General features: G+C 47.6%; 1 protein-coding gene across 1 annotated transcript; it reads left to right on the forward strand.

Annotated features, from left to right (window-relative positions):
• The first annotated feature begins 6690 nt into the window (after positions 1 to 6690).
• Positions 6691 to 26348, forward strand: pde7a (phosphodiesterase 7A). Its single transcript, XM_080020616.1, has 12 exons — positions 6691 to 7197; positions 16906 to 16966; positions 20838 to 20927; positions 21692 to 21855; positions 23183 to 23246; positions 23568 to 23764; positions 23856 to 23987; positions 24819 to 24916; positions 25380 to 25524; positions 25640 to 25736; positions 25843 to 25923; positions 26015 to 26348. The coding sequence occupies exons 1-12, from the start codon at positions 7060 to 7062 to the stop codon at positions 26284 to 26286; spliced, it is 1539 nt and encodes a 512-aa protein (XP_079876742.1). The 5' UTR covers positions 6691 to 7059; the 3' UTR covers positions 26287 to 26348.
• The last annotated feature ends 1313 nt before the right edge of the window (positions 26349 to 27661 follow it).

The raw sequence follows: 27661 nt of genomic DNA on the forward strand, positions 1-27661 counted from the left end.
AGAGAAAGGACCCTTCCAAGGACAAGAGAAAATAGCCAAGACGTTGCGTCAACAAGTTCAAACTTTGTCCTGTCCATTTTGTTTGAACATTTCATGTTTCTCCTATGACAAGACTGCATCTAGCAGCGAAAAACAAACCCCAAAAAATTATTGCGGAAAAAAAAAACCCCGTAGAATTTTTTGTTTTTTTTCTCAAGAATTTAATTTGAACTCAACTGCTATATCCTCCAGTACTGAAAAATGATAATTGTTGTAAATTGTTTGTAATGATGGTGTACTGGAAAGAAGACAGATATAGACAATGAAACCTCAATATTAAATAAATTAACCAAATATTTGCTGAAAAAACAGTTATCGTAATATACAAATCCAAACCACATTTGTAATCTTTTCAATAAAATGGTCTGTCTGCCTGTCTGTCTGTCTGTCTGTCTCTGGAGCAAGACTTGTGTATTCCACCATTTAAACGCCTACATCTGAATGTCTGACTACAACAAGATCCGTGGTATCGACAATATTGACTTGATCTGGTGGGCCGCAGCTCATACTGCCGTCGCCACTCCTGGGTTTTTGGTTTGTGCCGGGGCCTGTGTGGCCCTTACCTCTCCCTCTGGCGCTCCACTGGTTGGGACACACATGGACCGGGGTGTCCGGTGACACCTCTGAGGGGCTGCAGGGTTGGGATGAATAAAACATGGTGGTTATTTTAGAGCCCGAGTCCGTCAGCCACAGTCAACAGCAACAACAACAACAAAACAACAGTAATGTGTGTGCCTATAAATTTGCCACGGTCATCAGCTGTGACCATAGTGTCTTCTCTGTTGTTTTAGATGAGAATAGAGTCAAAAAAGCTGCGTTTTTTTAAATTCGTCTATTTATTTATTTATTATTATTTTTTTTTTTTGTGCAAAAAATAATAATAATAAAATCATCTCAGTGCAAAGGCAGCAGCTTCAGTTTTCAATACAGTAGGAGAACGCCCTCTGGTGGTACACGCAGGCGAGACATTAGTAAATACTTATTTATCCAATCCAATATATACTATATATCAAGTTAATGGCGTTTTACTAAGCATGTTCTATCTAGTTTCAATTAAACGACTGGCTGTCATTCAAAGTCTCATAGTGTGGAAGTAAACTTGATACTTGATGGAAACAAACTGAAAAGCTCCTTTGCAAAACACAGAATAACTCACGTTGAACTCCCATCATACTATTGTGGCATCATTTTTATAACTGACCACTGGAATTGGAATTGGAAAAATGTCCTGGATCCCCCATAGTACGCCAAAGCAAATACCTGCAATGTATGCCAAGGGCGGAGTGAAATGAATTGGTGGGCCCTCAATCCTCAACCTGGGAGCTCTGGGCCAATCTGTTTATTCTCGGGTCATGTAGGGAGAATAAACATCTACTTATTCTAAATAAACACATCTTTATTCAGCATGCGCGTGTTTATTCCGGCCGTGCATGCCCTTCCCCACCAGTCCAAGTAATCCAAGTGGAGCTGCCGGTTTATTGCAGGAGATTCTTTGCACCACAAGGTGTCTCTATATGCTCACGGTAACAATAACACATTATCAAGGCGAAATGCCATGGCACGCAGTACAAACGGCCCCTTACAGAATTCACCACATCGCTTCTCCAAGGTTTATATATATATATACACATATATATATATGTAGAGAGAGAGAGAGAGAGAGAGAGATAGGCACACATGGGTAATATGCTCTGCAATATCATGTATTATCACACAATGAACCCTGACGACAACGAGACAGCAACTTACGTTATAAAGAGAGCGAAACGTGTTATAACCACGTATGCGAAACAGAAACTCCCCGGGAAACGGCGTTTTATGGGCGTGTGCGCAACGCCCTCGGCCGTGCGTGCGTCACAGAGCGCCCGGGTTGGAGATAAGGGAACGTGGGCGATCGCCCCCGCGATGCGGCGACGCGCAGTCGGACGATAACAGGTATATCAATTAGCGGGCGAGCGCTCCCCGGGGACCCGTCACTGTGACACAGGGGGCCAGGGGCGGGGCCTGGGGGCTGCTAGCAGATCCCCGCCCCCACGCCCCTCCGAGGGGAATCAGCAGGTATGCGGCTCACCTGTTTCCCCGATTTGTCAAACCTCCCGGGGGGCACGAACTGCTGCTGCGGTGGTTCATCCCGTCCGCCCCGGGAGCAGTCATTCACGAATGAACAACCGTTCTAATCACTTTCCCCCCCAGTTGTGCGGGGTGCCACGTGGTCGGTCGTGGTCGGACGCCGGATAATCCCGTTTTATAGGGAGCGTGAAGCTGTTGCGCGCTCACCTGAGCGTGACTCCACCCTGCAGGGCACGCATCGAAAAGCCTCAGGAATTTACCCAACACAGGTGATTGGCACAGTAGCACTTGGGGCAATTTCCATATTTGTTAAAGTGGTAATCCCTAAGATTGTTTTTTAAATCTTCAAAACCCCAACATTTGATATTCATTCCTTATTTATTTAGATGGCACTTCATAGGAAACGTTACATTTATTTGTGATGTATGTGCTCCCCTATGTGCTGTGGCCATTGCTGGTGGCGGAGTCCGCCTTTCCAGGTAAGACTGCAATAAATGGGCACGCGCAAGACGGCCGCAGTAAATGTAATAAAGCGGCGTAGCTAGTTGTGGTCAATAAATGGATGAGCGAGTCGGAAGAACGTCAACCAAAAAAAAAAGAACTGAAAGAATATCCCCGCTGCCTCAAGTGAACCAAGAAAACAAGACTGATAAGAAGAAGGCAAACTTTAGAGAAAATACATCTCAGAGCAGCGATGGAGGTAAACCCAGACGTTGTCAAAAAAGAAACATTGATGTTTCGAATGGAATTCTGGGACTTGTAGTGTAATCCACCCAACAGAGACAGTTTTATGGATTTCCACGTAAAAGGGGGCCTATTGTGCTCCTTTTCAACAAGTTAATATAGGTCTCTAAGGTCCCCAAAACATGTTTTGGATTTTTTTTTTGCTGAAAATACCACTCAGATTATGTATTTTAGCCATTCTAACATGCCTCTAACGGTTAGAGGCATGGGTTAGAGTCTTGACGCATCCTGTTCCAGGACGTGCTTTTTCAGTGGGTGGCACCTCCCTCCTGAGGCCCCGCGTTCTCGGAGCCAATGGGGTTCGTAAACTTTAACTCATTTCACTTTATCAGTCCACCAAAATCAGTTTCTGGACAAATTTAAGGCAAGAAATAAGCAATCCAGTTGCTGAAGCTTGACTCATATTCCTCTACAAGGCCTCATTTCAAAGTTTGTTTCGACTTTCCTAAGGAAAGGGCACTGCTGCACTGCCGGTTGCACCGCACAGGGATTCTTTTGTTTCATTTAATTTGTAAATGTCGGAAAATAAAATAAAATAAAAACACCTAGAATAAAAACACACTATTTTTATTGCTTTTGTTTGGAGAAACCCACAGCAGATTGAGTGCCCCAGCCTACAGTCTATGTACCGCGTACTTTTTTTTAATAGCAAAAAACACACAGCAGAATTTATTTTTTAATAAATACTTACATTCCCCACGTCTGCAGTTTTTTTCACGGACAGTTGATATCAATCACTATTTCTTTGAAAAGATTTATCCTGATCTGTAAGCCGGCAGAGCGGTTCACAGCGGCGCTTGTTATCCTCCAGTTGTGGTTAGAGTTACTCAGATGAGGGGGCGGTTCTAATTCTACCGATGCGCCATGTTACGTAGGACGGGATAGCCAATCCGAACGGCTTTTTTCCATCACGTTTTATGGCCGAGGCAGAAAAACGGAACAAAAATAACACACACACAAAAAAAAATAAAAAATACTGACTGGGTTGTCTTATTTCACTGTTTGTGTGTTAGTAGGCCCGTCCGACACCCAAATGTGCACAAGCACTGAAAAGGTGAGTTTTGCATAATAGGTCCCCTTTAAGGACATTGAGACAGTATCTAAATTGGTATGCTAATGTGTGTTGCATTGTCTGCCTCTAGTGTTTCCTTACAGGTTGTCAGTGTAAATGGCAACAGTTGTTGCCTTGGTTGCGTGGAAAAGACGCAGGACGTCGTGGCGGGGGGTATGATGGAAGGGAGTTACATTGAGCCTTGGAAAGCCAAGGAAGGGATGCTAATTATGCCCTGAACTGGCACTGAGCCCCACTGTTGCCATAGCACGACTCACCATTGTCCCCTGCAGCCCTCCAGAACACAGACATATCCAATGAGTATATTTCACTTGTGAACCTCTTTTGTTTCAAAAACACACACATTGCTGCTTTTTATATCAGGTTTCATGACCGTAGCACTATATCAGACGATTAGGGTCTAAAAATTGGAACTACGGATCCAAAAGAACCGTGAGAAAATCACAACGATTGTTCTATTTCAGTATCATTTATTTATGGTTTGGCCAGCCCAGTATAAAAAAAAGGCAGGAGAATAACACTTCTGATCAGTCCCACATGTTTCCACCTCAACAATAATTTGCCCAGCCGCCAAGTCCCAAAGTTTCTACTTGAATGTAACATGTGCCTTCAGTGGTATTTGACCTAATTCCTGAAAGACCCTTGAGAACCTAGTTGACACAGCAAGCAAAGCATTTAAACCCGCCCGGAGGCAACAGGGCATTCGCACCGCGGTATGCGGTTCTTACTCAACAGCTACGCAGTATGGATTTAACAACATGAAACCTGTCAGAATAGTATCTGCGACGCGTACGTCCTTTTAAACGTTTATTTTTTTATTATTATTATTTTTTTTAATTTGTATTGAACCGATTAAGATCATTTGAAGAATGTGGTCTTTTTTAATTTTATTTTTATTTTCTAAGATATATATATATATATATATATATACAAACGTAACCACACTCCCAACAACGGACGACTCGTTCTGAAGGTGCCAGGCCCCTCAATTGAGGAGCGAGTTGGGGGGGAAACCCGGACCCCCGCCGCAGAACGGCGTCGAGCGGGCCTAGAATAACTCAAAAAACGGCGCCGCTTTATTCCCTATACGACATTTCAAACGAGCGGTGAGTCCCGGCTCCCCGAGTACTACGAGTGAGTCACGCAGGCAAGGTAATCACAGGCAACGATGCGGACCGCTGCAGGGCAAGCCCCGTTGCGGAGGAATACCCTCGCGAAGGTCCACGCCACGACGCGAGGCTCGCGACCGATTCGCTCGCGGCGAACGGACCCTTTTAAAACGATTCGGGAGTATACGCGCAAAACGGAAAACGGTTGACGCCGACCAGAGGAGATCGCAAGGCGGAGAAAAGAAGAAATAAAACTAAAACAAAAAAAAAAAGGGGGGGCGAGTTATTCACCGTAATTCACGTCGAACGCGACTCGTTGACGCGGAAAAACCTTCCCGACCACACCGGGCCGCGGTGGCCGAAGCGGGCTCGCTCCTGCGATTCGCTCCATATGTTTGGAGGGGTTGGCTCGGGATCCGCAGTTTGCCTTCTTCTGCCCAAATGAAGATGTTTTTGTTTTTTTTTTTTGGACAGAAAGAAATTGACAAAGACGTGGACGGAATTGAAGGATTCAGAGGCAACCCGGTTCACCCTAAACCCCCCCCCACCCCACCCCACCCCCGGGCGTGCATGGTTACGTCAACGTGTGTCGAGGCGGTCGAAAAGTCGAAAGAAGCGAACCGATCTTTTCGCTCAGTGACGCGACAAGGGCCGGATCTAAAAAAAAAAAAAAAAAAACGAGGGTCGAACGCGCCGCCACCGCACAAGCCTGCTAACCACGGCTCAAACGGTGTCGGGGATCGCCCTCGCAACCAGCCAATCGCCCGCCGCGTTCCAGTCGCGGCTGCGCGCGGCGGCCAATCGGAACGGGGTTAACGCCGGCTACCTCTCCGCCATTGGTCGAATTCGCATCAGGGGAGCTCCCACCCCCACCACCCCCACCACCACCACCACCACTTCTGTTGTTGTTGGAGCTCCAACAGCACCATCTCTGGCACTGGCAGGTGGTGTACGCTTTAAATTAAAACCGCACCGCAGGCGAACGGCGAGGACGCGCAGTCGTAGCGGCGATAGAACGGAGGACTTCGCGTTTCTGTTTTGAGTCTCGGCTTTTTCAACCGCGCGCTGTTTTGTTTTGTTTTGTTTTATTTTTGTTGTTGTTGTTGTTGTTTTTTTTTTTTTGTGCCGTTTTCCGGAGCCGCGGCGGCGCGTCGGAGGAGCGTCGGGGTTCCCTCTCCGAGCCAGACAATTAGACGGGCGCTTCTTTATTCTTTATGCGGGAGCGGGGGAGCCTGCACGCCGCCTCCGTCTGGTTCCTTTAGCGCCGGGGGGGGGGGGGGCTGGTTGTGGAAGAAAGGGGAAAAATTTAAAAAATCGGGGGGGAGGGGGGTGGGTGGTGGTGGTGGTGGGGGGTAGGTTTTATTTTTGTATTGCGATTGCGGTGCACGTTGTGATCTGCAAACACGGGTCGTTGATATTTTTTTTCTGGTTTGGGGGGTGGTGCAGGAGGGTGGGGGTGGGGGGCGGTCGTGCCTTTTTTTTTTTTTTTTTTGTTGTTTTGATTTGGGGGCACGCGTGTGAGATGCGGACATTTTTATTTTTTATTATCATTTTTTTTTAATCTTGTTTACCCCCCCCCCCCCCCCCCCCCCCCCCGACCCAAAATGAGGAAGCGTTTCCATAAGAGACTGAGAAAATGCCACACGGCCTCGTCGACCGCGGGCCCGGATTTGAGTAAAAAGTAAAGGAGCCGGAGCAAGAGCGGGGGAGGCAGGAGCGCCGTGAACACCCATCAGATGAGATCCACGGATGTGAACAGGGAAAAGAAAAACGGAAACGTCACCGCTGGAGGCGACCTGGCCGGGTCCGCCACTATGAACACATCCTTGAGAGCTGAATAACGACAGTTCTTTCTACAATACAGACTCCCGCCCCCTCTAATTTCTTGCCTCTTCATTTTTTTCTCCTGTATTTTTATTATTATTGTTATTATTTCTCAACTTTTTTTTATATTATTATTATTATTATTATTATTATTATTAATAATATTTTTTTTTTTATCTGGATCAAGCCCCCAACTGTTCAATGGAAGTATGTTACCAGCTGCCGGTTTTGCCTCTAGACAGGCCGGTTCCCAAGCATGTCCTCAGCCGAAGGGGAGCCATTAGTTTCAGCTCCAGCTCATCCCTGTTCGGGGCTCCAGATCCAAGACAGCTATCACAGGTAAACACACACACACACGCACACGCAGAAGATCCCACATTTTACCATCATTAAAACCCCCACCCCCTCATTCTAACCATTCAGTGCATTTTGGAATGGTACAGGCCCTCAACCTTTAGGTTTAGACATGCGAAGGGTTCATTGGAATCTGGCAAGTGCTTGGTTTTTTTTCCCTTCTCTCTCAGGCCCTAAAACAAACACGCACATACACACACACACACACTGCAGGTTTAGGAGCACGAGCATGCAGTATGTTGTCAAAAGACAATTGGTCCTCTTGACAGACTTTTGACCTGTTCAGTGACAGTGCTCCTCATTTCCATACTGTAGTCTGGCCCGGACCTGTTGCATTTATGCCAGGGAACAGTTCCGCAACTGCAACCTATATGATTGCAACTTCCTGGATGCATTTGCAGACAAACATGCATAATCAAGGCATTCTCGATCGTCCTAATCACTTAAAGTGTTAAACTTTTTCCGCCAATAGTCCCCCATTTTTTTTTCTGGTGGCAGGATAAAAGTTGGTCTGATACGACTTCTGGGCTCTCACATCCTCACCAGTGTACCGTATCACCAAAGTGTTGGCCCAGCCGTCGGTGTTGTTGTTTGTGTGCGCCTCAGCATGTCTCCGCTGGTGTAGCATCCATTAACCTTTTGTCCAGTACACTTGCTTCACTAACTCTAACCCACATGTGCCTGCATCCCGAACACAGTCAAACGTCATATTGAGTCACGTTTCACCTCAGTGACTCCTCAGAACATAAAAGCATTTTTTCCCCCCTCTTCACTAAAGCGGCATAACAAAATACAGAATACTCTTGTCTTTCCGGGGGAGGGTCGTGTGTGTGTGTGTGTGTGTGTGTGTGTGTGTGTGTGTGTGTGTGTGTGTGTGTGTGTGTGTGTGTGTGTGTGTGTGTGTGTGTGTGTGTGTGTGTGTGTGTGTGTGTGTGTGTGTGTGTGTGTGTGTGTGACCGTCCATAAGCCTTTTGTCCAGTTCACCATAACTCCACATAACCATCCATGTGTGTCTCTGCTTTGAAGCCACCCCAATGTCACGGGGCAGCTCCTTGGACGCTCCAAGCACTGATGTGCAGCTGCTCTGTAAAAACCCCCCTCCAGTCGCGCCCGTTCTTTTTGGGCCCCGGGCCGGTCCTTCGGCTCGCCGAAGACCGACGTTCCATCAGAAATCGTGGAATGTTGGATACGCTGTCGAGACAAGCCTCTACTGACACACGTGTCTACCCGTCCGTCTCCTGATCCTCCACGCCCTTCCCCCGGTCATCCCACCCCCACCGCGTTAGTCGTTCTAATGGAAGTATCGTAGGGTCATAGGCTGGCTGACTGTCTTCAGAGAGCGTCCCCATAATCCGTTAAAAAAATACAAATAAATAGAATAGATTGCACTTCCGAAATGTACAAATTCAGCTGAACACCATTGTTTCCTTGTCGTGCTTGCCTTTCCTTCAAGGGGTTTTATTTATTGGGATTTTCTAGTTGTGCTCTTTGTTGTTGTGAAAGTTTTCCTGGTAACGCACCAGGATTTCTGGTGTTAAGTACAGTTCCAGTGAAACATTGCATTTATTTTATTGTTTGGCGAAATGGATGAGAAGCGGAATAACACATTTTGGTGTCGAACTAAACTGTGAAGACGAGAGGCTGGATAAATCAACAGGAAGTTATTTGGCAACAGATTTACAATCACTGAGGACTTTATAAGGGTCACATGAACAACTACTTCTTCATGCAATCTAATCAGCCAATCGTGTGGCAGCAGTACGATGCATAACATCATGCAGGTACAGGTCAGCAGCTTCAGTTAATGTTCACATCAACCATCACAATGGGGAAAAAATGTGATCTCGGTGTTTTAGACTGTGGCATGATTGTTTGAGTATTTGTATAACTGCTGATCTCCTGGGATTTGCACACACAACAGCCTTTAGAGTTTACTCAGAATAGTGCGAAAAACAAATAACATCCAGTTCTGCAGACAGAAAGGCCTTGTTGATGAGAGAGGTCAACGTATAATGGCTAGACTGGTTGGAGCTGACAGGCTACAGTAACTCAGATAACCACTCTTTACTATTGTGGTGAGCAGAGAAACATCTCAGAATGTACAACACTTGAAACCTTGAGGTGGAGGGACTACAACAGCAGAAGACCATGTCGAGTTTCACTTCTGTCAGCCAAGAAGAAAAAGCTGAGGCTGCAGTGGGCACAGGCTCACCAAAACTGGACCGTTGAAGACTGGAAAAACGTAGCCTGGTCTGATCAATCCCGATTTCTGCTGAGGCACACAGATGGCAGGGTCAGAATTTGGCGCCAACAGTATCAATCCATGGACCCGACCTGCCTTGTGTCAACAGTCCAGGCTGGTGATGTAATGGTGTGGGAATTTTTTTCTTGGCACACTTTGGGCCCGTTAATCCCAATCAATCATCACTTGAATGCCACGGCCTATTTGAGTATTGTTGCTGACCATGTGCATCTGTTCGTGGCCACAATTTACCAATCTTCTAATGGCTCCTTCCAGCATGATAATGCACCATGTCACAAAGCAAAAGTCGTCTCAAACTGCTTTCAGGAACATGACAGTGAGTTTGATTTTCTTCAGTGGCCTTCCTGGTCACCGCATCTGAATCTAATTGAACACCTTTGGGATGTGATACAACGGGAGATTCGCAGCACAAATGTGCAGCTGACAAATGTGCAGAAATTGAGTGATGCAATCATGTCAACACGGAGCAGAATCTCAAAGGAATGTTTCCAACATCTTGTGGAATCCCTGCCAAGAGGAATCATGGATGTTTTGAGGGCAAAGGGAGGCCCTACCCAGTATGAGTATAGTGTTCCTAATAAAGTGCTCAGTGAGGGTATCCAGTGGCTATGATGGAACTGGCTATATGCATACACTGGCGCATGCTCCTAGGACACTCATCCAGCCCTTTGTTACGGAGCGATCCCACTCTAAATATGTGTATGGACATAAGGGGGGTGTGTGTGTGTGTGTGTGTGTGTGTGTGTGTGTGTGTGTGTGTGTGTGTGTGTGTGTGTGTGTGTGTGTGTGTGTGTGTGTGTGTGTGTGTGTGTGTGTGTGTGTGTGTGTGTGTGTGTGTGTGTGTGTGGTTCCACAGAAGTGTTGTTTATGGAAGCGTTGCAGAAAGAGGCAGTTCGGCATGTGCCTGGGCTCTGGGGGCAGTGGTTTGGCCCACGGCCAGACTCGCAGATGGTCAGAGTTTCAGTCTCTCATTCTCCGGCTATCTCGTTCCGCTCAGACACAAGCTCTCTCTCGCGCTCTCTCCCCCTCCCCCGTTCTTCATTCCCTCTCAGATGAAGACATTTCCTCTTGTAAACAGAGGACATGTGAGTCGCACTGGGAAGATGGGAAAACTTCTCTGAGATGTGTCACTACGGTCCTGGGTTGAGTGTGAATTTGGTGTAAATATGCTGTTGACGACGGGGTTCTGAGATCCCTTTTTGCATAAGGTGGTTTGTTTAGCCAACGTTGTTTCTTTTGCTGCTCTTATGGCCACTCGTTCGTGATAGTTTCTTAAGTTAAGCGTAAAAATGACTTCAAGTTATTGCTTGTAGGTTAAGGTACATGCAGGTTTTTTTTTTTGCTATTTAGGAGTGAACGGTAAACACGGGAGTGAGGCAGATTAGATTGGCGCACTATGAAACACTATGTACAGGACAAGGAGCAGGACAAAACAATGAGTCAGGTGGTTTGACATCTAGCACGCATGTGTGCAGAACAGCCAACACACGCACAAGTTCCCACAAGCACTAACAGGTAGGTGGACACCACCGCATGTGACTTATTGTGTACCTCCAGCCATACAGTACAAGTTGTGTGTACCTTACTGGCTGTACCTTTTTTATTTTTTTTTATTTGGTGGCAGGGGCTTCTGCGATAAGGTTGTGGACTTCCCATTTGTTTTAAAAACAATAGAATAAATGCAATTCAGATGCAAAAATCAATAAACAGATGTGCGATATTGATGAGGACGTTGAGCCACATTGCGGGTTATGGCACCGACGGAAATTGGCAAAAGCAAAGACTGCAAGAGGTGTTTTGCTATACAGGAGGGAGGAGAGAGGTACTTGTTATACAAAAAGTAGAAAAGTCCATTGGACAAAGCATTTTGGCGTTCTGTCCTCAAACAAATCCAAACAGAAGGACGCTGGTGGTTGTCCTTCAGCGCTAGAAGGAGCCGCTTCAGCTTGGGCTACTTTTTCTGGCGCACCGGTGGTCAAAGTGTTGACGCACAAAGGCAGAGGATGAAGCGAGAGCAGCAGATGGCAGCCGCCGTTCCTTCGGCACTTTGGGTGTTTTCTGTTTGGGGCCCGATAAGAGAATACAGTCTGGCGCTTCTTTTTCTGGGGGAGTGGGTTTGCTGATCTCAACTCGACTGATAAGAGGCGTCGAATTGACGTCGTTTCAGGATGTGGTAAGAATGCTCAAGGAGTCGCTCAGACTTTCGAGCCGGTTGTTTCACAACCTTAAATAACAACTTCAACCCACCCCAGCCCCCCGCGCACCGCACGTTTTTATGTTTCTGCAGAAAATCTCCCGCAAGGGGGTTTACTCAAATGGAAATGCATTCCTTAGTTAATAAACACAACTCAAACAAACCTCACGTCCTTCCTAATTAAAACATTCTCTGGCTTTCTTTCTTTACCCGTCTCTCTTTCTCCCTCACACACACCGCTTCTCGAGGAGGTGGGGGTTGGGGTGGGGGGGGGGGGGGCTTATCACATGGCCGTTGTGTTTTGTGCTGCAGTGTTGAGTGCAATGGGCTGTGAGAATGTGGCTCCACACATCAACACTGACACGGTGTCAGGGCCAACTGCTCTGCCTGAATATTAATCACATTTACTGTAGAGGCTCTGCATGGGTGCTGAATCCTTTCAACAAGTTTTACACCCAACCAAACACAGGGCTTGTTAAGTTAATTGACACATCCATTAACAGTCTTTCCGGCGAGGATATGTCACAAGGAGTTTCCCCGAGGCGGGCTGGCTACAAACCTGTTTTTCATTTTCTCTCCTGCGAAGGTTTGAATAGGAGGACGTTAAGCAGGCCCACGTAAGCAACTGGAGCCCAGGGATGATCCCTGAAATGAATACAATTCCATCGCAGGGTCCTCCCCACACAGTCGCTCTGTTGTTCTTAGAAAGCGCCTCTAAAAAGCACGTTAACACAAGGCTCCCCTAAAGCACTCTGTGTAAATAATCCTCAAATCAATTTATGACACTTAACTTTGTAGAAGAAAAACACCACTAGTGATGTTATTACTACCGAACGAGCAGAGTGCCCTGGTTCTGTGGCGATACAATACCACCGCTGCTTGGTTCCCCCGGCCTCGCCCGCCTCGCCTCGGAGGCTCTGGGGCCCTCCCAGTCCCCGCCCCTCCCTCACCGGAGCTGGAGTGTGTCAAAGTGAAGAGTGTTCTCATAAAACACTGTTAGCAGTAGGTAGACTCAATCTGTGGCTTGTGTAAGTAGAGGCTGCTGCACGCTGAGCAGACACACACACACACACACACACACACACACACACACACACGCTTTCACTCTCTGAAAACCTGTGCAGTAAAGTCCATGTTTATGGCCTCACACTCACTTACTGGAATGTGCCGTCCCACACAGCGCAGCGCTGCGAGAGGTCAGAACTCAGAAGGAAGCTTTCAGTTTATGAAGTCCAGCTGCCTCAGTGCCCTTATGAGATTGTGTGTTTGTGTATGTTCGCATGTTTCGAGTGTTAACCCTTTTTTTTGTTTGTTCTTTTCTTTTTCTTTTTTTCTTTCCCGTTTCTTTTCTCTGCCTGATTTGTCGAAGGTTTATGGGAATGCTTTCTTTTTGTCCTCGCCCGGCCACCACACCACCCCTTCCCCCAGCCACAACTGTGTCTTTATGAAGGACGATATGAGGAAGTCCGGCTTTATCACTGCTGCCGAAATGGGGAAATGTGCAAATGAGCTGCGCTGTGCACGAGACTTACTCCACTAAAGGAAAACCTCACGTCGCATTACTGAGCATTTGACCGCCGTTTGTATTTATTAAAGCATTTATAGAAGGAGCCAGGGAGACTGAATATTCAAGCCTTGAGGTTGTAAGATGGCACGGCCCCTGTGACCTTAGGAACCCGGCCATTGGGACCCCTGGCGGAGAGACGTCTGGGAGATTAAAACCAGAACGAAACGAGAAGGAGCATACGTGGAATCCGGCAGATTGTATCTCCTTTTGAGCGAAGCGTCTCACACATTCCAACAACAGGACTAACGTTCATCTAATCTAATCTAACTATAAAGGAAAGACTGTCTGTCTGTATGGCTGTCCTTTGATTATCTCGCCAACTGTTCATCCGAACTACTTCACACTCTGTGGGTGTATTGCTGGTCAACTAAGGTCATGCAGTGTCGACTTTGGAATTTGAACACCCGACACGCATAATATTAATAAATTTTCAATAAACAGCGAACAGTGGGGGCGGGGCTTCAGGGCTCTGTGACTGAGTCACAAAGTCTGTCTATCCCCGGCGCATGATTGTAACCGGCAGTTTCATCTTCCGTTGTGGAGCACATCACTAAATCATTGACATTTTGACGACGTCTTAAAGTCTTACATTTTGAACGGGCATGCACTAGTAGTTAATCAGTTGAAAAATGGGAGGAAGTGTCCTAAAAGTCGGCTGGGACTGCTCACCTGTAAACAAGCTAAATCTTTTGCTCGACCCTGTTCTGCTGCCTTGCAGACCACTGGCGGCAGATTTACATTGGCAAAAATAAAAATATGCTGGCAAGATGGTGGCTGCAAATCGTCGTTTGTTTGTTTCTATTGCTGGGTTCCTTGTCAATTCACTGCTATGGTGTGCGTGTGTGCGTGCGTGCGCGCGTGCGCACGCACTGGGAGGTGTGGTGCGTGTGTGTGTGGCATGGGCCAGCCATCTGAAGGGTAAAGTGTGACTTACTTCTGCTGTCACAGCGCTGATGTGGCTTTGAAGCGCTTGCCCTACTCACCGTTTCCCAACTGCTCCCAAGGTGAAACGTATCTGTGTCTCCATTTACTACTGACCGGGTACCGCCTCATCACCTGTCCAGTGTGTTATAGTTTAGAGGGGTGTTTGGGCAGGCGTTGGCAAGCAGAGCGACTTTTCAGTCCTGAGACTTAGTGCCAGCATTGTGTAGTGCCCACGTATTTTGTAGTCAGTAGCCAACCCCTTTCTACACACACATACACACAGTCACAATTATTCACACTAACCACCAGTGCTGTGTGTAAACACAGAGGCCTGTTGACACTAAAATACAGCTTTGCAGATTACCCACTCTGAGTCAAGCTGTTTGTTAGCTGGTAGAAAAAATTGTGTGTGTGTGTGTGTGTGTGTGTGTGTGTGTGTGTGTGTGTGTGTGTGTGTGTGTGTGTGTGTGATGAGGCGTGTTGCTGTGACGGCAACAAGACACAGCTTCATTATCATCGTCGATATCTTCCGGGTTGTTCCAATCGCTTTTAGCCACTGACACCATTTTCGATGTTTTGCACAAATTTGTGAATGACCCCTTGCATGGGGGAGATGGTTTGGGAGCCTTTTGAAAGTGCATATGTGCAGAAAGAAGCTTTAAAATGTTTGTCTTTCATGGCGTGGGCAAGGGAAAATGGCGTTGAGGGATAAAGAAAAGGAGCGGTAAAGGGCTAGGCGGTGCCGACAAAATGAAAACGGGGTAGTCGTAAAGGAGTTGACTGACGTCAGGGATCGGCTGGCATGCGGACATCCTGGCAGTGCACATTGAACCGTGCCGCCCGTACTGGCCCGTCAGCGAGCCGATTGGTGAGTTATGTCTGCCAGCAAGTCAGGCGTGCAGTACAGACAGTGTGTCTGCCAGTCGGTGAGCCGGCCACTCAATCAATCAATCCGCTGGCGCGACGGCGGGCTACAATGAGCTCATAAGCCAGTCATTCACACTGCGCGTAGAAATGGAAACCCTAGCTGAGGGAGCCCCCAGGAGGGACCTCTGTCTCGCCTCCCCGCAGCTGTCTGTCGGCGGTGCAACCTGAGCGACTCCTCGGGCCCTGCCCTCTAATACCGCCACTACCCTAATGGGCCCGCCGGCAGCTGGTGTCTGCCGAGGAGTCACGCACACGCCCGACAGCGGTGCCGAGAAGAGGTGCACTCGCGATAATTGATGCACATTGGATACTCGGGCTCCGGTCGCCGCTGCAGGGACGGATTTGAAGTGTTGACAGCTCCCTCCACCGCTGGTGGCACGGCTGGACGCCAATGTCTTTAAAACGGTGGCCTGCTCTGCCGTCTGCCTCGGGTTCCCATGTAGCGGCTCGAAAGAATGTTGCCTCTTCCTAAAAATGAATTAAAATCGATAAATGATGTTGACTGTGTGAGCGTCACTGCTCCTCCCTTCCAACATGCAGTGATATATGTTAATTAAAATCAAATAAAGCCACAATTATAAATATCTTTCTTCTGGACAAGACTAGCAGACAGCTGGCCTGGTCTACACCAGTCTAGAGGGCTCATTTGACTAATTCTTGCATTTGGAGGTTTATTCATTTTTGGATTCCTTCAACTAGACTGTGATCAGTCTGTTGTCTGTCTGTGCATCCCGCCGACTACTTCAGAACGTCCCTTCTTGCACAATATCATCTGCTGTCTAAAATACACAACGGACACCTACACTATCAAGGGTGTTTGGTATCAGATGATCAGACCCAGGGCACATTGGGCCAGTTTAAAAAAATAATAATAAATAAAAACGTAGGAAAGTCTGAAAAAAGTGGATTCTCTTTGCACTCGCGTGTCCCTGTCAGATGAGAAGGGACATGCGGCGGATTAGAATAGTTAGATTTTCTTGAACAGGGTGCGGGTGAGCCCCTTATTTGCTTGCTTTGACTACACCCACTAAACACTTTAAGAACTTGGATGTGGCGCAGAGTGCGTCCCCGCTCCCCCACTCCTGCTCCGTGACCCCTTCCTCCTCCCATCTCCTGGGGATCCTGCAGCCTCAGTGAGCTCGGGGAGCGTCTGGGAGTCAGCCGCGCGCACTCCTTTGGTGATTACCAAGATTTATTGTGCCCGTGCATGTGCGTGTGTCTGCCGGGGGTGAAGGGGGTCGAGGTGGGGGTTATTACACTGGGAAATGAGGTGTGATTAACTCCAAAGGTTTCATCTCCCCTGGCCTAAACAATCCCTTTTTTTTTTTTTTTTTTTTCTCTCTCTCTCTCTGGAGGCTCTCCTTTGGGACCTCTTATTATACCCTGGCACTACCACAGAGAGAGAACTGCGAGCCGTCAATTGCGGTTATTCCGTCGTATTTGCTTGTGTGTGTGTGTGCGTGTGTGCGTGTGTGTCCGCTCGCTCGCTCGCGTCATATCAACCAGTTGATACGCAGCTGGAACATGTTAATCAGAAAAGACAGATCTGCTGAAAATGTGTCTACAAATGCACTTACATGCACAGACAGAACAACATGGTACCAATGATACAGGACTCTTAACTTTCCTCAGACACGCACACACCCACAGCCATACGAGCATATTTATGACCACACCTTTTCGCTTTACTCATCCAGTGCATAGAATCACCTTTGTGTGTTTGGTTAAGGTTTTTATGCAAATAAATGTATATAAATTTTTGTGTGTATTTATTTTTAATATAAAAGGTATATTTCTTTTTTTTGTTTCTCTTTGCAGAGACGGGGGGCCATCTCCTATGACAGTTCGGACCAAACAGCGCTGTATATTCGCATGCTAGGTAAGGGTTTCCCAGTGTCACCACACACACACACACCTCGGCTTGACGAGAGATGTATCTTGTCAGGGTTGTCCAGGGACTATTACCCAATGTGTTAGGCGGCAGTGAGATGGGGAGCAGGGAAAGGTGGATTCGGAGAGGGAGGGAGCGAGCAGAGCAGCAAGAGATGGGGACACACTAGAGTCTGACTGTGTTCACAGTCCACTCAATCTCTGGCCTTTTGTTAATCTCTCAATCACAATAGGCTTTGGTTCGTGTCTGCGTCTGCAGTGTTAAGCGTTTCTTTGAATTTTGATCAGATTTGCTAAGAGGCGGAGATTTGATTCAGAGCCCGCTTCAGGGGACACTAGAGGGTTCCGAAAAGGTGTGTGCGGTTGTGTCAGTGTATGAGTGTGTATGATGGTGCGTTGTGTGCGCGCGCGCGCGCTCGTATACGTGTTCCGGCGCACATGTCCAGCTGAGTGTGCGGCTGCATTTGTATTTGTCTCCGTCCGGTCTGGTTCTGGCTTAAAACTCAGATGAGCAGATTGAGTCAAACGTATCCCGTAAACAGCCAGCTTAGGCCGCGAGCTGTTGGGGGGAAACATGGCCGCCCTATCGGCGACGTTATTGCCGATAATAGCCGGGAAGATAGCGCCGTTTTCCATCCCAACGAGGGGCCGCCCGCGGACATGACTGAGCGCCCTCCCAGAGAGATTGGCACCCCGCACGGATCTGTCAGCGTCGGGTCGGTTCCTGGAAACAGGATAGTAACCGGGAGTCCGAACCCTCGTCATCCTGACGGTTTTAGTCCTTCGTCTCAGATTGCCGGGTATGTTGTGACGCGTTGCGAGTAGGTAGGGAGCATGAAATGGAGCCCTATGGTTGAAGCGGGTCAGAGCGTTCCGATCTCAGCGAATGATTTGGTCCGAATTCCGTTCCCTGTAGCTTTCACACAGAACCCCGTCCTTAGAATCTGTTTATGTATGTATGTATGTATGTATGTATGTATGTATGTATGTATGTATGTACAGTGGGGCAAAAAAGTATTTAGTCAGCCACCAATTGTGCAAGTTCTCCCACTTAAAAAGATGAGAGAGGCCTGGTATTTTCATCATAGGTACACTACGACTATGAGAGACAGAATGGGGGGGAAATAATCCAGGAAATCACATTGTAGGATTTTTAATGAATTAATTGGTAAATTCCTCGGTAAAATAAATATTTGGTCACCTACAAACAAGCAAGATTTCTGGCTTTCACAGACCTGTAACTTTTTCTTTAAGAGGCTCCTCTGTCCTCCACTCTTTACCTGTATTAATGGCACCTGTTTGAACTCGTTATCAGTATAAAAGACACCTGTCCACAACCTCAAACAGTCACACTCCAAACTCCACTATGGCCAAGACCAAAGAGCTGTCAAAGGACACCAGAAACTAAATTGTAGACCTGCACCAGGCTGGGAAGACTGAATCTGCAATAGGTAAGCAGCTTGTTGTGAAGAAATCAACTGTGGGAGCAATTATTAGAAAATGGAAGACATACAAGACCACTGATAATCTCCCTCGATCTGGGGCTCCACGCAAGATCTCACCCCGTGGGGTCAAAATGATCACAAGAACGGTGAGCAAACATCCCAGAACCACACGGGGGGACCTAGTGAATGACCTGCAGAGAGCTGGGACCAAAGTAACAAAGGCTACCATCAGTAACACACTACGCCGCCAGGGACTCAAATCCTGCAGTGCCAGACGTGTCCCCCTGCTTAAGCCAGTACATGTCCAGTCCCGTCTGAAGTTTGCTAGAGAGCATTTGGATGATCCAGAAGAGGATTGGGAGAATGTCATATGGTCAGATGAAACCAAAATGTAACTTTTTGGTAAAAACTCAACTTGTCGTGGTTGGAGGAGAAAGAAAGCTGAGTTGCATCCAAAGAACACCATACCTACTGTGAAGCATGGGGGTGGAAACATCATGCTTTGGGGCTGTTTTTCTGCAGAGGGACCAGGACGACTAATCCATGTAAAGGAAAGAATGAATGGGGCCATGTATGGTGAGATTTTGAGTGAAAACCTCCTTCCATCAGCAAGGGCATTGAAGATGAAACGTGGCTGGGTCTTTCAGCATGACAATGATCCCAAACACACCGCCCGGGCAACGAAGGAGTGGCTTCGTAAGAAGCATTTCAAGGTCCTGGAGTGGCCTAGCCAGTCTCCAGATCTCAACCCATAGAAAATCTTTGGAGGGAGTTGAAAGTCCGTGTTGCCCAGCGACAGCCCCAAAACATCACTGCTCTAGAGGAGATCTGCATCGAGGAATGGGCCAAAATACCAGCAACAGTGTGTGAAAACCTTGTGAAGACTTACAGAAAACCTTTGACCTCTGTCATTGCAAACAAAGGGTTTATAGTCATAGTTATAGGGTCATAGTTGAGGTTTACCTATGATGAAAATAACAGGCCTCTCTCATCTTTTTAAGTGGGAGAACTTGCACAATTGGTGGCTGACTAAATACTTTTTTGCCCCACTGTATGTATGTATGTATGTATGTATGTATGTATGTATGTATGTATGTATGTATGTATGTATGTATGTATGTATGTATGTATGTATGTATGTATGTATGTATGTATGTATGTATGTATGTATGTATGTATGTATGTATGTATGTATGTTTGTTTGTAGGGTTGTGTTTTTTTGTTTGAGCTACTAACTGTTAATGCCATGTCGATGTTTATTGCCAGCTCGGTAATATCCACAGTTGCCGGCTGCCACGTGCGTCTGGGCACAGAAGTATTGAGCTTACAGAAGAAGCTTTAGCTTTTTAATCATTTTACTGCGGGCAAGTATAATGGCAGCCTCGTACGTCACTGGAAAGAAGCATCTGTCTCAGTAGATTTTACATTATACTAAGTATGAGGGAGGAAGAGGGAGGCTGGGATTTGCCGGTGCCAGGGATCAGGGGGCGAAGTTAATGCCGCTTTGCTTTCAAGCGGCATCGGCCACATCAGGAATAATGACCTGGCCTATATTCAACCCGTAGAAGCCCCCTTAAAACACACACTAATCACACCAATCTCAAAGGCACGTGCCCGTGCAAAATGCACACATCTGCCCGCCGTGACAGATGTGTGCGCACGTGCACCGAAATCCATATTTACACACGCAATCCTCCCCTACTCGCGAGAGCAAGAATTTTTGGGTTTTACGCTGTCGCAACAGTTTCCCTCACATGAAATATGCCACAGACCTGGATCCCGTTTGCTCTATTCTTGATGTTTTACGTGCAGCATGTCTGTATAATGTCGAAAGTTATGATGAATGTAATTGTATGTAATGTAATTGGAGCTTGTATAGTATTCAAACAGCTGTTTGCAAGTAAGTAACGTGCCGGACGGCGAAAAATACACTTTGACTGTTTGGCTTTGAATCACGTCCTAATCTGAAACGCCACGATGGGAGCGTGTCGCTGCCCTGTTTAGCACCTTGATCGCTGGAACAACACGCTGCCGCTGCCAGATCAGTGTTGTGTACACCGACCTGATCTGCACATCGAATGATATTGCTGTGGGAAAACCTGGTTGTTGGTTTCTGTCGAACTGTTTGACTTGTGATACGACCCAGACATGAATCATGTAGTATTTGCAAATAATTATTTATTTATTTATTTATTTATTTATTTTAAAATCTGCTTCTGCATCTGTCATGTTTGGATTTCACCTCAAAGTTCTTTGTGATGAGCTCCCCCCATATTGGCTCCTCCGGGACAAACCCACCACCAATAGTTACTGATTAATTTGCAAATATGAATTGATTTGGGTCTGACGCAAGCGGACACTCATCGCTCTCGCCGCGCCATGTCTTTTGAGGAAGTGTGTGTTGATTTCCTCTAGGAGATGTGAGAGTGAGAAGCCAGGTCGGATTTGAACCGGAACGAAGGAGCTCCCACCCGTACCTTTGTATTGACTTCCGAACTCTGCACAGTGAGTATAGACTCCGAGCAACCCCCCCCCCCCCCCCCAACCCCCCTAGCAGTGATGACGACGAAGCAGAGCGAGAGAGAGCGCTGGACAGATGTTTGTGCAAGGCTCAGTTATTTCACATGGCGTTAAGGACCAAGGCGTGTCCCTGTGTAAGCCACATGCAAGGGTCTTTTTTTTGCTTTGTTTATTGTGTCGTGTGAACGGTCGGTCAGGTCGCACTCAGGATAGTCAAGACCACTTCCATACTCGGTGGTGTGTGTGTGTGTGTGTGTGTGTGTGTGTGTGTGTGTGTGTGTGTGTGTGTGTGTGTGTGTGTGTGTGTGTGTGTGTGTGTGTGTGTGTGTGTGTGTGTGTGTGTGTGTGTGGTCTTCGTGCTTCTGGATTGCAGCCATTGGTTTATTCAGACTGCGTGTGTGTGTGCGTGCGTGCGTGTGTTGTGTGTGCGTACATGTGCACGGGTAGCCACTGACAAAGCATGACAAGTGTGTGTTCCCAGACGTGAAGCTTAGCAGTGGGCGGCTGTGTCAGCAGCCCGAGTGTTTGTATATCGCTGCGTTCTTGTTTGGTTTCCAGCAGCGACTCTATATTACCCTCATCACAGCTCCCATCACTGTCCCTAACGGCCTATATATATATATATATATATATATATATATATATATATATATATATAAAATTATAATCATGCTGTTGCTGGATTTCCAATGCAAAGTTTGTGTGTGGGTGTGTGTGTCCACTAATGTGTGTGTTTGCTGTGCTTGCAGCATGTCTGGGCTCGTGGTCCGGCTCGGCGGGCGATGTCCCTGGACGGAGGGTCCACCGGCTGCTCAGCTTCCAGAGGTACCTGCACTCGTCCCGCCTGCTCCGCGGAACGCCACAGCAGATCCCCCTCCACATCCTGGATGAGGACTACACGGGACAAGCCCGAGTAAGAAGACCACCCTCACACATCTGTGCTTGCGTGCGTGCATGTGCACACCCTCACTGAGCACTTTATTAGGAACACTATACTCATACTGGGTAGGGCCTCCCCTTGCTCTCAAAACATCCATGATTCCTCTTGGCAGGGATTCCACAAGATGTTGGAATCATTCCTTTGAGATTCTGCTCCGTGTTGACATGATTGCATCACTCAATTTCTGCACATTTGTCAGCTGCACATTTATGCTGCGAATCTCCTGTTGTATCACATCCCAAAAGTGTTCAATTGGATTCAGATGCGGTAACCCGGAAGGCCACCGAAGAACATTGAACTCACTGTCATGTTCCTGAAAGCAGTTTGAGACGACTTTTGCTTTGTGACATTAGAAGATTGGTAAATTGTGGCCATGGAGGGATGCACATGGTCAGCAACAATACTCAAATAGGCCGTGGCATTCAAGTGATGATTGATTGGGATTAACGGGCCCAAAGTGTGCCAAGAAAAAATCCCTGACAGCATTACACCACCAGCCTGGACTGTTGACAGAAGGCAGGTTGGGTCCATGGATTGATACTGTTGGCGCCAAATTCTGACCCTGCCATGTGTGTGCCTCAGCAGAATTGGAGATTCATCAAACCAGGCTACGTTTTTCCAGTCTTCAACGGTCCAGTTTTGGTGAGCCTGTGCCCACTGCAGCCTCAGCTTTGACAGAAGTGAAACTCGACACGGTCTTCTGCTATTGTAGTCCATCCGCCTCAAGGTTCCACGTGTAGTGCATTCTGAGATGGTTCTCTGCTCACCACAATAGTAAAGAGTGGTTATCTAAGTTACCGTAGCCTTTCTGTCAGCTCCAACCAGTTTGACCATTCTCCATTGACTTCTCTCATCAACAGGGCCTTTCTTTCCGCAGAACTCCTGCTCACCGGATGTTTTTTGTTTGTCGCCCTATTCTGAGTAAACTCTAGAGACTGTTGTGTATGAAAATCCCAGGAGATCAGCAGTTGGAGAAATACTCAAACCAGCCTGTCTGGCACCAACAATCATGCCAGGGTTGAAACCACAGATCCCATTTTTTTCCCCACTGTGAGGGTTGATGTGAACACTTACTGACGCTGCTGACCTGTACCTGCATGATGTTATGCATTGTACTGGTGCTGTGTGTGTTTGTGTGTGTGTGTGTGTGTGTGTGTGTGTGTGTGTGTGTGTGTGTGTGTGTGTGTGTGTGTGTGTGTGTGTGTGTGTGTGTGTGTGTGTGTGTGTGTGTGTGTGAGAGAGAAATTAAGTGACACGACTGATTCTAAATATTGTCTATCCTATTTTCTATTTCCTGCAGTGCATGCTGGAAAAGGTTGGGAGCTGGAATTTTGACATTTTCCTTTTCGACAGGTTGACAAACGGTGAGTAAAATGGCTGCAAAGATAATATCACACGTCGGGCAGAAGCTAAGTTTAGTTCTCTGGACGTGGAATGTGTTTTGTTGTGGTAACGCCACTTTAGAGCACTGACAATAGAATCAGCAAACTCACAGGCTGTCCTCCCACCAGCTGATCACTGAATCACCAATGGCGCCATCTTTTGGAGGGCATTAGAATTGCATGTTCTGAGCATTTATTTAAATATAGGAATACATCAAATCAAATCATAAAAGCTGATCTCTAAATCAAAAACAGACATTACAGTCATAAGCAAAGTGGCTGAATTGTTCTTCGGCTGTTCAGGAAACAGCCTGATCACGCTGACCTTCCACCTGCTGAACCAGTACGGGCTGGTAGAGCTCTTCCAGCTGGACATGGTGAAGCTCTGGCGGTTCCTGGTGATGGTGCAGGAGGACTACCACAGCGACAACCCCTACCACAACAGCGTGCACGCCGCAGACGTCACGCAGGCCATGTACTGCTACCTGAGGGAACCCGCGGTGAGGAGCCCGCTCTCTAGACGAAGGCGCGCGGGGAAAACTTCCGCGTCGGCATGAAATTCACGCTTGATTGTTCCGTCTCGCTGCGCAGCTCTCCAAATCCCTGACGTCCTGCGACATCCTGCTGGGCCTGCTGGCGGCGGCCACCCACGACCTGGACCATCCGGGGGTGAACCAGCCCTTCCTCATCAAGACAGACCACTACCTAGCGACCCTCTACAGGGTGAGAACTTAACGGCCTACATGGCTGTGGCCAGATTTGGGGAAAGGCGATGGAAAGGCTTTTAAAGCTTAAGCATCGTGGGTTAGTCCGCTATTCATTTTGTGAGATACATTAGAATGGCTCAAATCTTAAAATTGGCTTGGGTCATGACTCAACGACAGAGCGACTAATTTGGACCCTGAGGCAGGACCGGTTGAGAACCCCTGGTTCACTTGACAAGAACAGCTACACGACTGCTCTTCCATTACGTTTGGTTTTACCATTTGTAAGAGTTTGGAGCCGTTTGTCTTGTGCTGGTAAGAGGGGAAAAAAAACAATTTTTAGGCTGAGATATTTTCCCGCCGCTGAGCTTAACACTGCCCTGCTTGTACCGCGGTGAAGGTGTTTCTTGAAATGTGGTATTTTTGGCCGTAGAGAGGCGCTTGTCTCCCACACACAGTTTGCACCTTACTACAATCCCCTGCTCCTTTTCCTCTATTAGTTGGAAAATGGCGACGACGTTTCCAGTGTCTGAATTGTCTGCGGTGGATTGGCCAAACATCCCTCAAGTCGACCTGCGCCCACGCTTATCAGGACAGAAACGAGTGTTTTACGTCGAAGACGAGAATTTTTAAAGTCTTGACGCTTTGGCTGAAATTCAAAAACGAGCCTCTCTTTTCATATTCTTCCCTTCTTTCCCCCAAACGCGAGTCATGATGTCCCGGCCACCGTCTGTGCCGTTTGATCCGTTTTTCTAATTCGTGGGGAAAAAAAAAATAAAATAAACCCGTGCGGGGGGTAACATTTTGTGCACCTGAGCACCGAGTGTTCCTTCTTTCTCCCGACGTGCAGAATACCTCGGTTCTGGAGAACCACCACTGGAAGTCGGCCGTGGGCTTGCTGCGAGAGACGGGGCTGTTCTCCCACCTGCCCCCCGAGGACAGGTCAGTGTGAGGTCTGGAGCCAGCGTGTGGGACGGGACAGGTGCTCATCCGAACTCAGGGGGAGGGGTGTATTGTCGGGGACCCAAGGACGTGCAGTGTCAAATTTAGTGCAAGTTGGACACGCGACATGTGTAATATTAATACACAACAAGCAAGCCGTTCAGCTCAACCCAGCCACAGCAGCGGGCGGAAGCTCTGCGACCGGGTCACTTATGTCCGCAATCATAAAGGGAGGAGTGTCTGTCTGTCGGTCTCTCCTTCGATAATCCCGAACGGGCATGCACTGGCCCTGCGACCGAGTTCCGAACAGGCATGATTCGCGATCTTGGTTTCATTCAAAATGAACAAAATGTTGAAACGCGCCAATTTTTTTAAATCGATTTGGAAATTGAAACCCGTGCGATTTATTTGTATCGCGCACGCATTTATTCCCTTTATCGTAATTTTCCTCTGCATTTTGAATCGACAGCCTGAACATGGAGAGGCAGCTGGGCTCCTTGATCCTGGCCACGGACATCAACAAACAGAACGAATACCTGTCCAAGTTCCGCACCCACCTGGACCAGGAGGACCTGTGTCTGAGCAGCGCAGGCCACCGCCACTTCGCCCTGCAGGTCAGCAGCCGCTCCCCACGACTGCATCCCACAAAATATATATATATATATATATATATATATATGATATGATATGATGTAATATATCCACGTTTTGTTTCTGTGCGCCACGCAGATGGCTCTGAAGTGCGCGGACATCTGCAACCCCTGCAGACCCTGGGATCTGAGCAAGCAGTGGAGTGAGAAGGTGACGGAGGAGTTCTTCCAGCAAGGTCGTTTCCAGTCTCCCGTCTTCAGTTTTTTTGGCTTCAACTACGACTCTCACCCCGCCCCCCACCATCGTTTTGTTGACTTCTCGTAATTGCTGTCGTTCCACAGGTGACATTGAGAAGAAGCACAAACTTGAAGTCAGCCCACTCTGCGACAGAAGCGCCAACACAGTCGGCAACATTCAAATCGGCGAGTAGCGGCGCTGTTCATTCTCCACGGCCTTCGTCCCGGGTTGCCGTCCTCCCCGACTCTTAACCTCCGTCTTCCTCTCCTCCTCCAGGCTTCATGATCTACGTGGTGGAGCCTCTGTTCGTGGAGTGGGCCCGGTTCTCGGACACACGGCTGTCCCAGACCATGCTGGGCCACCTGGGCCTGAACAAGGCCAGCTGGAACAGCCTGCAGCAGGAGCAGAGCGCCGGTCCTGAGGAGCAGGAGCCGGGGGCGTCCGGCGCCGGCGCCCAGCCCGAGAACAGCAGAGCAGCAGCAGCAGCCGCCGCCGGAGGAGGAGGCGGCGGCTCCAAAGAAATACCTCAGGGAAGCAGGGAATCCTGACACTCTGTGTTCGCCCTTTGCTTTTTTTTATTTTTTTTTTTATCCCTGCCTCTTGACCCCTGGCCTCTGAAACAGGCCTCAGGGCCGCACCACACACTGGGGGCTGCGGGGGTGGGGTCGGGGGCCCAGGGATCCAGGAGTGTGGTCTGCAAACTGTCCCCAACACCATAAATGTATGTTTTTTTTGTTGCTTTGGCTTCCCATCCTGACAAACCACTGATTTTATTTAATTTATTTAATTTTAAATTCTTTTTTTTTTTTTTTTTTTTTTGCATAGAGCAATACATAGATACCTCATTTGGTTACTGCTGTATTTTCTTTTTATTTGCTTTTGGTTTTATTTATTTGTCCACTGTAGTTTTGGCATCACTGGCTGAACATACCACTATATTTCGGGGGGTTGGCATATCTAAGGGAATAAACAGATGGGTAGCGACGAACACACTTTTCATGGTGTTTTGAAGTGCCATTTAAAAACCAAGATTTGAAGAATGATTTGAACTGATCTCACTGAGACAACTCGAGTATTTGGATGTGAAACTGTCCTAAGACTTATAATACAGTATGTTGCATTTTTGTAATGAAGATTCTTCCTTATGTAAAGAGAGAAAAAAAAAAAAAAAAAAAAATGTGACAAGCCCAGTCCTTTTGCTGCCTCTACAAAGACTGTTTACGCATCTCCTTGTTCGTTCTTTGTTGTTGTCGTTGCCCTTAGAACTGAAGTGAATTGAATTGCGTTGGCTTCATGGTTTGCCTTCTAAGCACAGATGTGAAGAACCACTCCTTTCAACTGTCAATCCACTGTCTAAGCCATGAGCGGAACCTTAGTCATACACCAGATGCCATAAGAAACTCAAAACATTTTGCGCCGATTCCATTCACTGCACTCCCGAAATGACGATGCTCGGGGGCGCGCGGCTTCTGGAGTCGCTCTGTGTAGGTCTCCGGAAACACACAGAGCGTTTCATACTTTTCCTGCCCCGGAGGGGACATTTAGCGGTTTTGCGGATGCCGGTCGAGCTGCTGGCACCTGTGATCAGTTATTCATTCCGCTCGCACGTCGCCTGGAACTCCACTCCACGCAAATCTACTCGCTCAGGGTTTTGCCAATCTCTTACGGAGAGGGGGAGGTGGGGGACGGCTGGCTGGAATCACTTCTGCTGAAGGAGACTCTCTACCTAGAATGTCTCAATATAGTCCCATGCAACCTGGAGGACTGCACGACTGATGCCTTATAACTATGCACAAAGTATGCTAAGTGACCAAACCGACTCCTATTTCCATCAAGTGCATGGTGTGCTTGTCTTTTGAATGCACTGTCCAATCCCGTTTTGCCTTTTGTTGCGAAGAACAACAACTCAAACTCCCCTTTTTG

Source organism: Zeus faber, assembly GCF_960531495.2.
Source record: "Zeus faber genome assembly, chromosome: 19".
NCBI lineage: Eukaryota > Metazoa > Chordata > Actinopteri > Zeiformes > Zeidae > Zeus > Zeus faber.

Coding starts and splice junctions, on each gene's coding strand:
- pde7a (XM_080020616.1), top strand. CDS start 7,060: ATGGAAGTATGTTACCAGCTGCCGGTTTTGCCTCTAGACAGGCCGGTT. Junction 23,247..23,567: donor TTTCGACAGGTTGACAAACG/GTGAGTAAAATG, acceptor TCGGCTGTTCAG/GAAACAGCCTGATCACGCTG. Junction 25,924..26,014: donor AGTCGGCAACATTCAAATCG/GCGAGTAGCGGC, acceptor CTCCTCCTCCAG/GCTTCATGATCTACGTGGTG.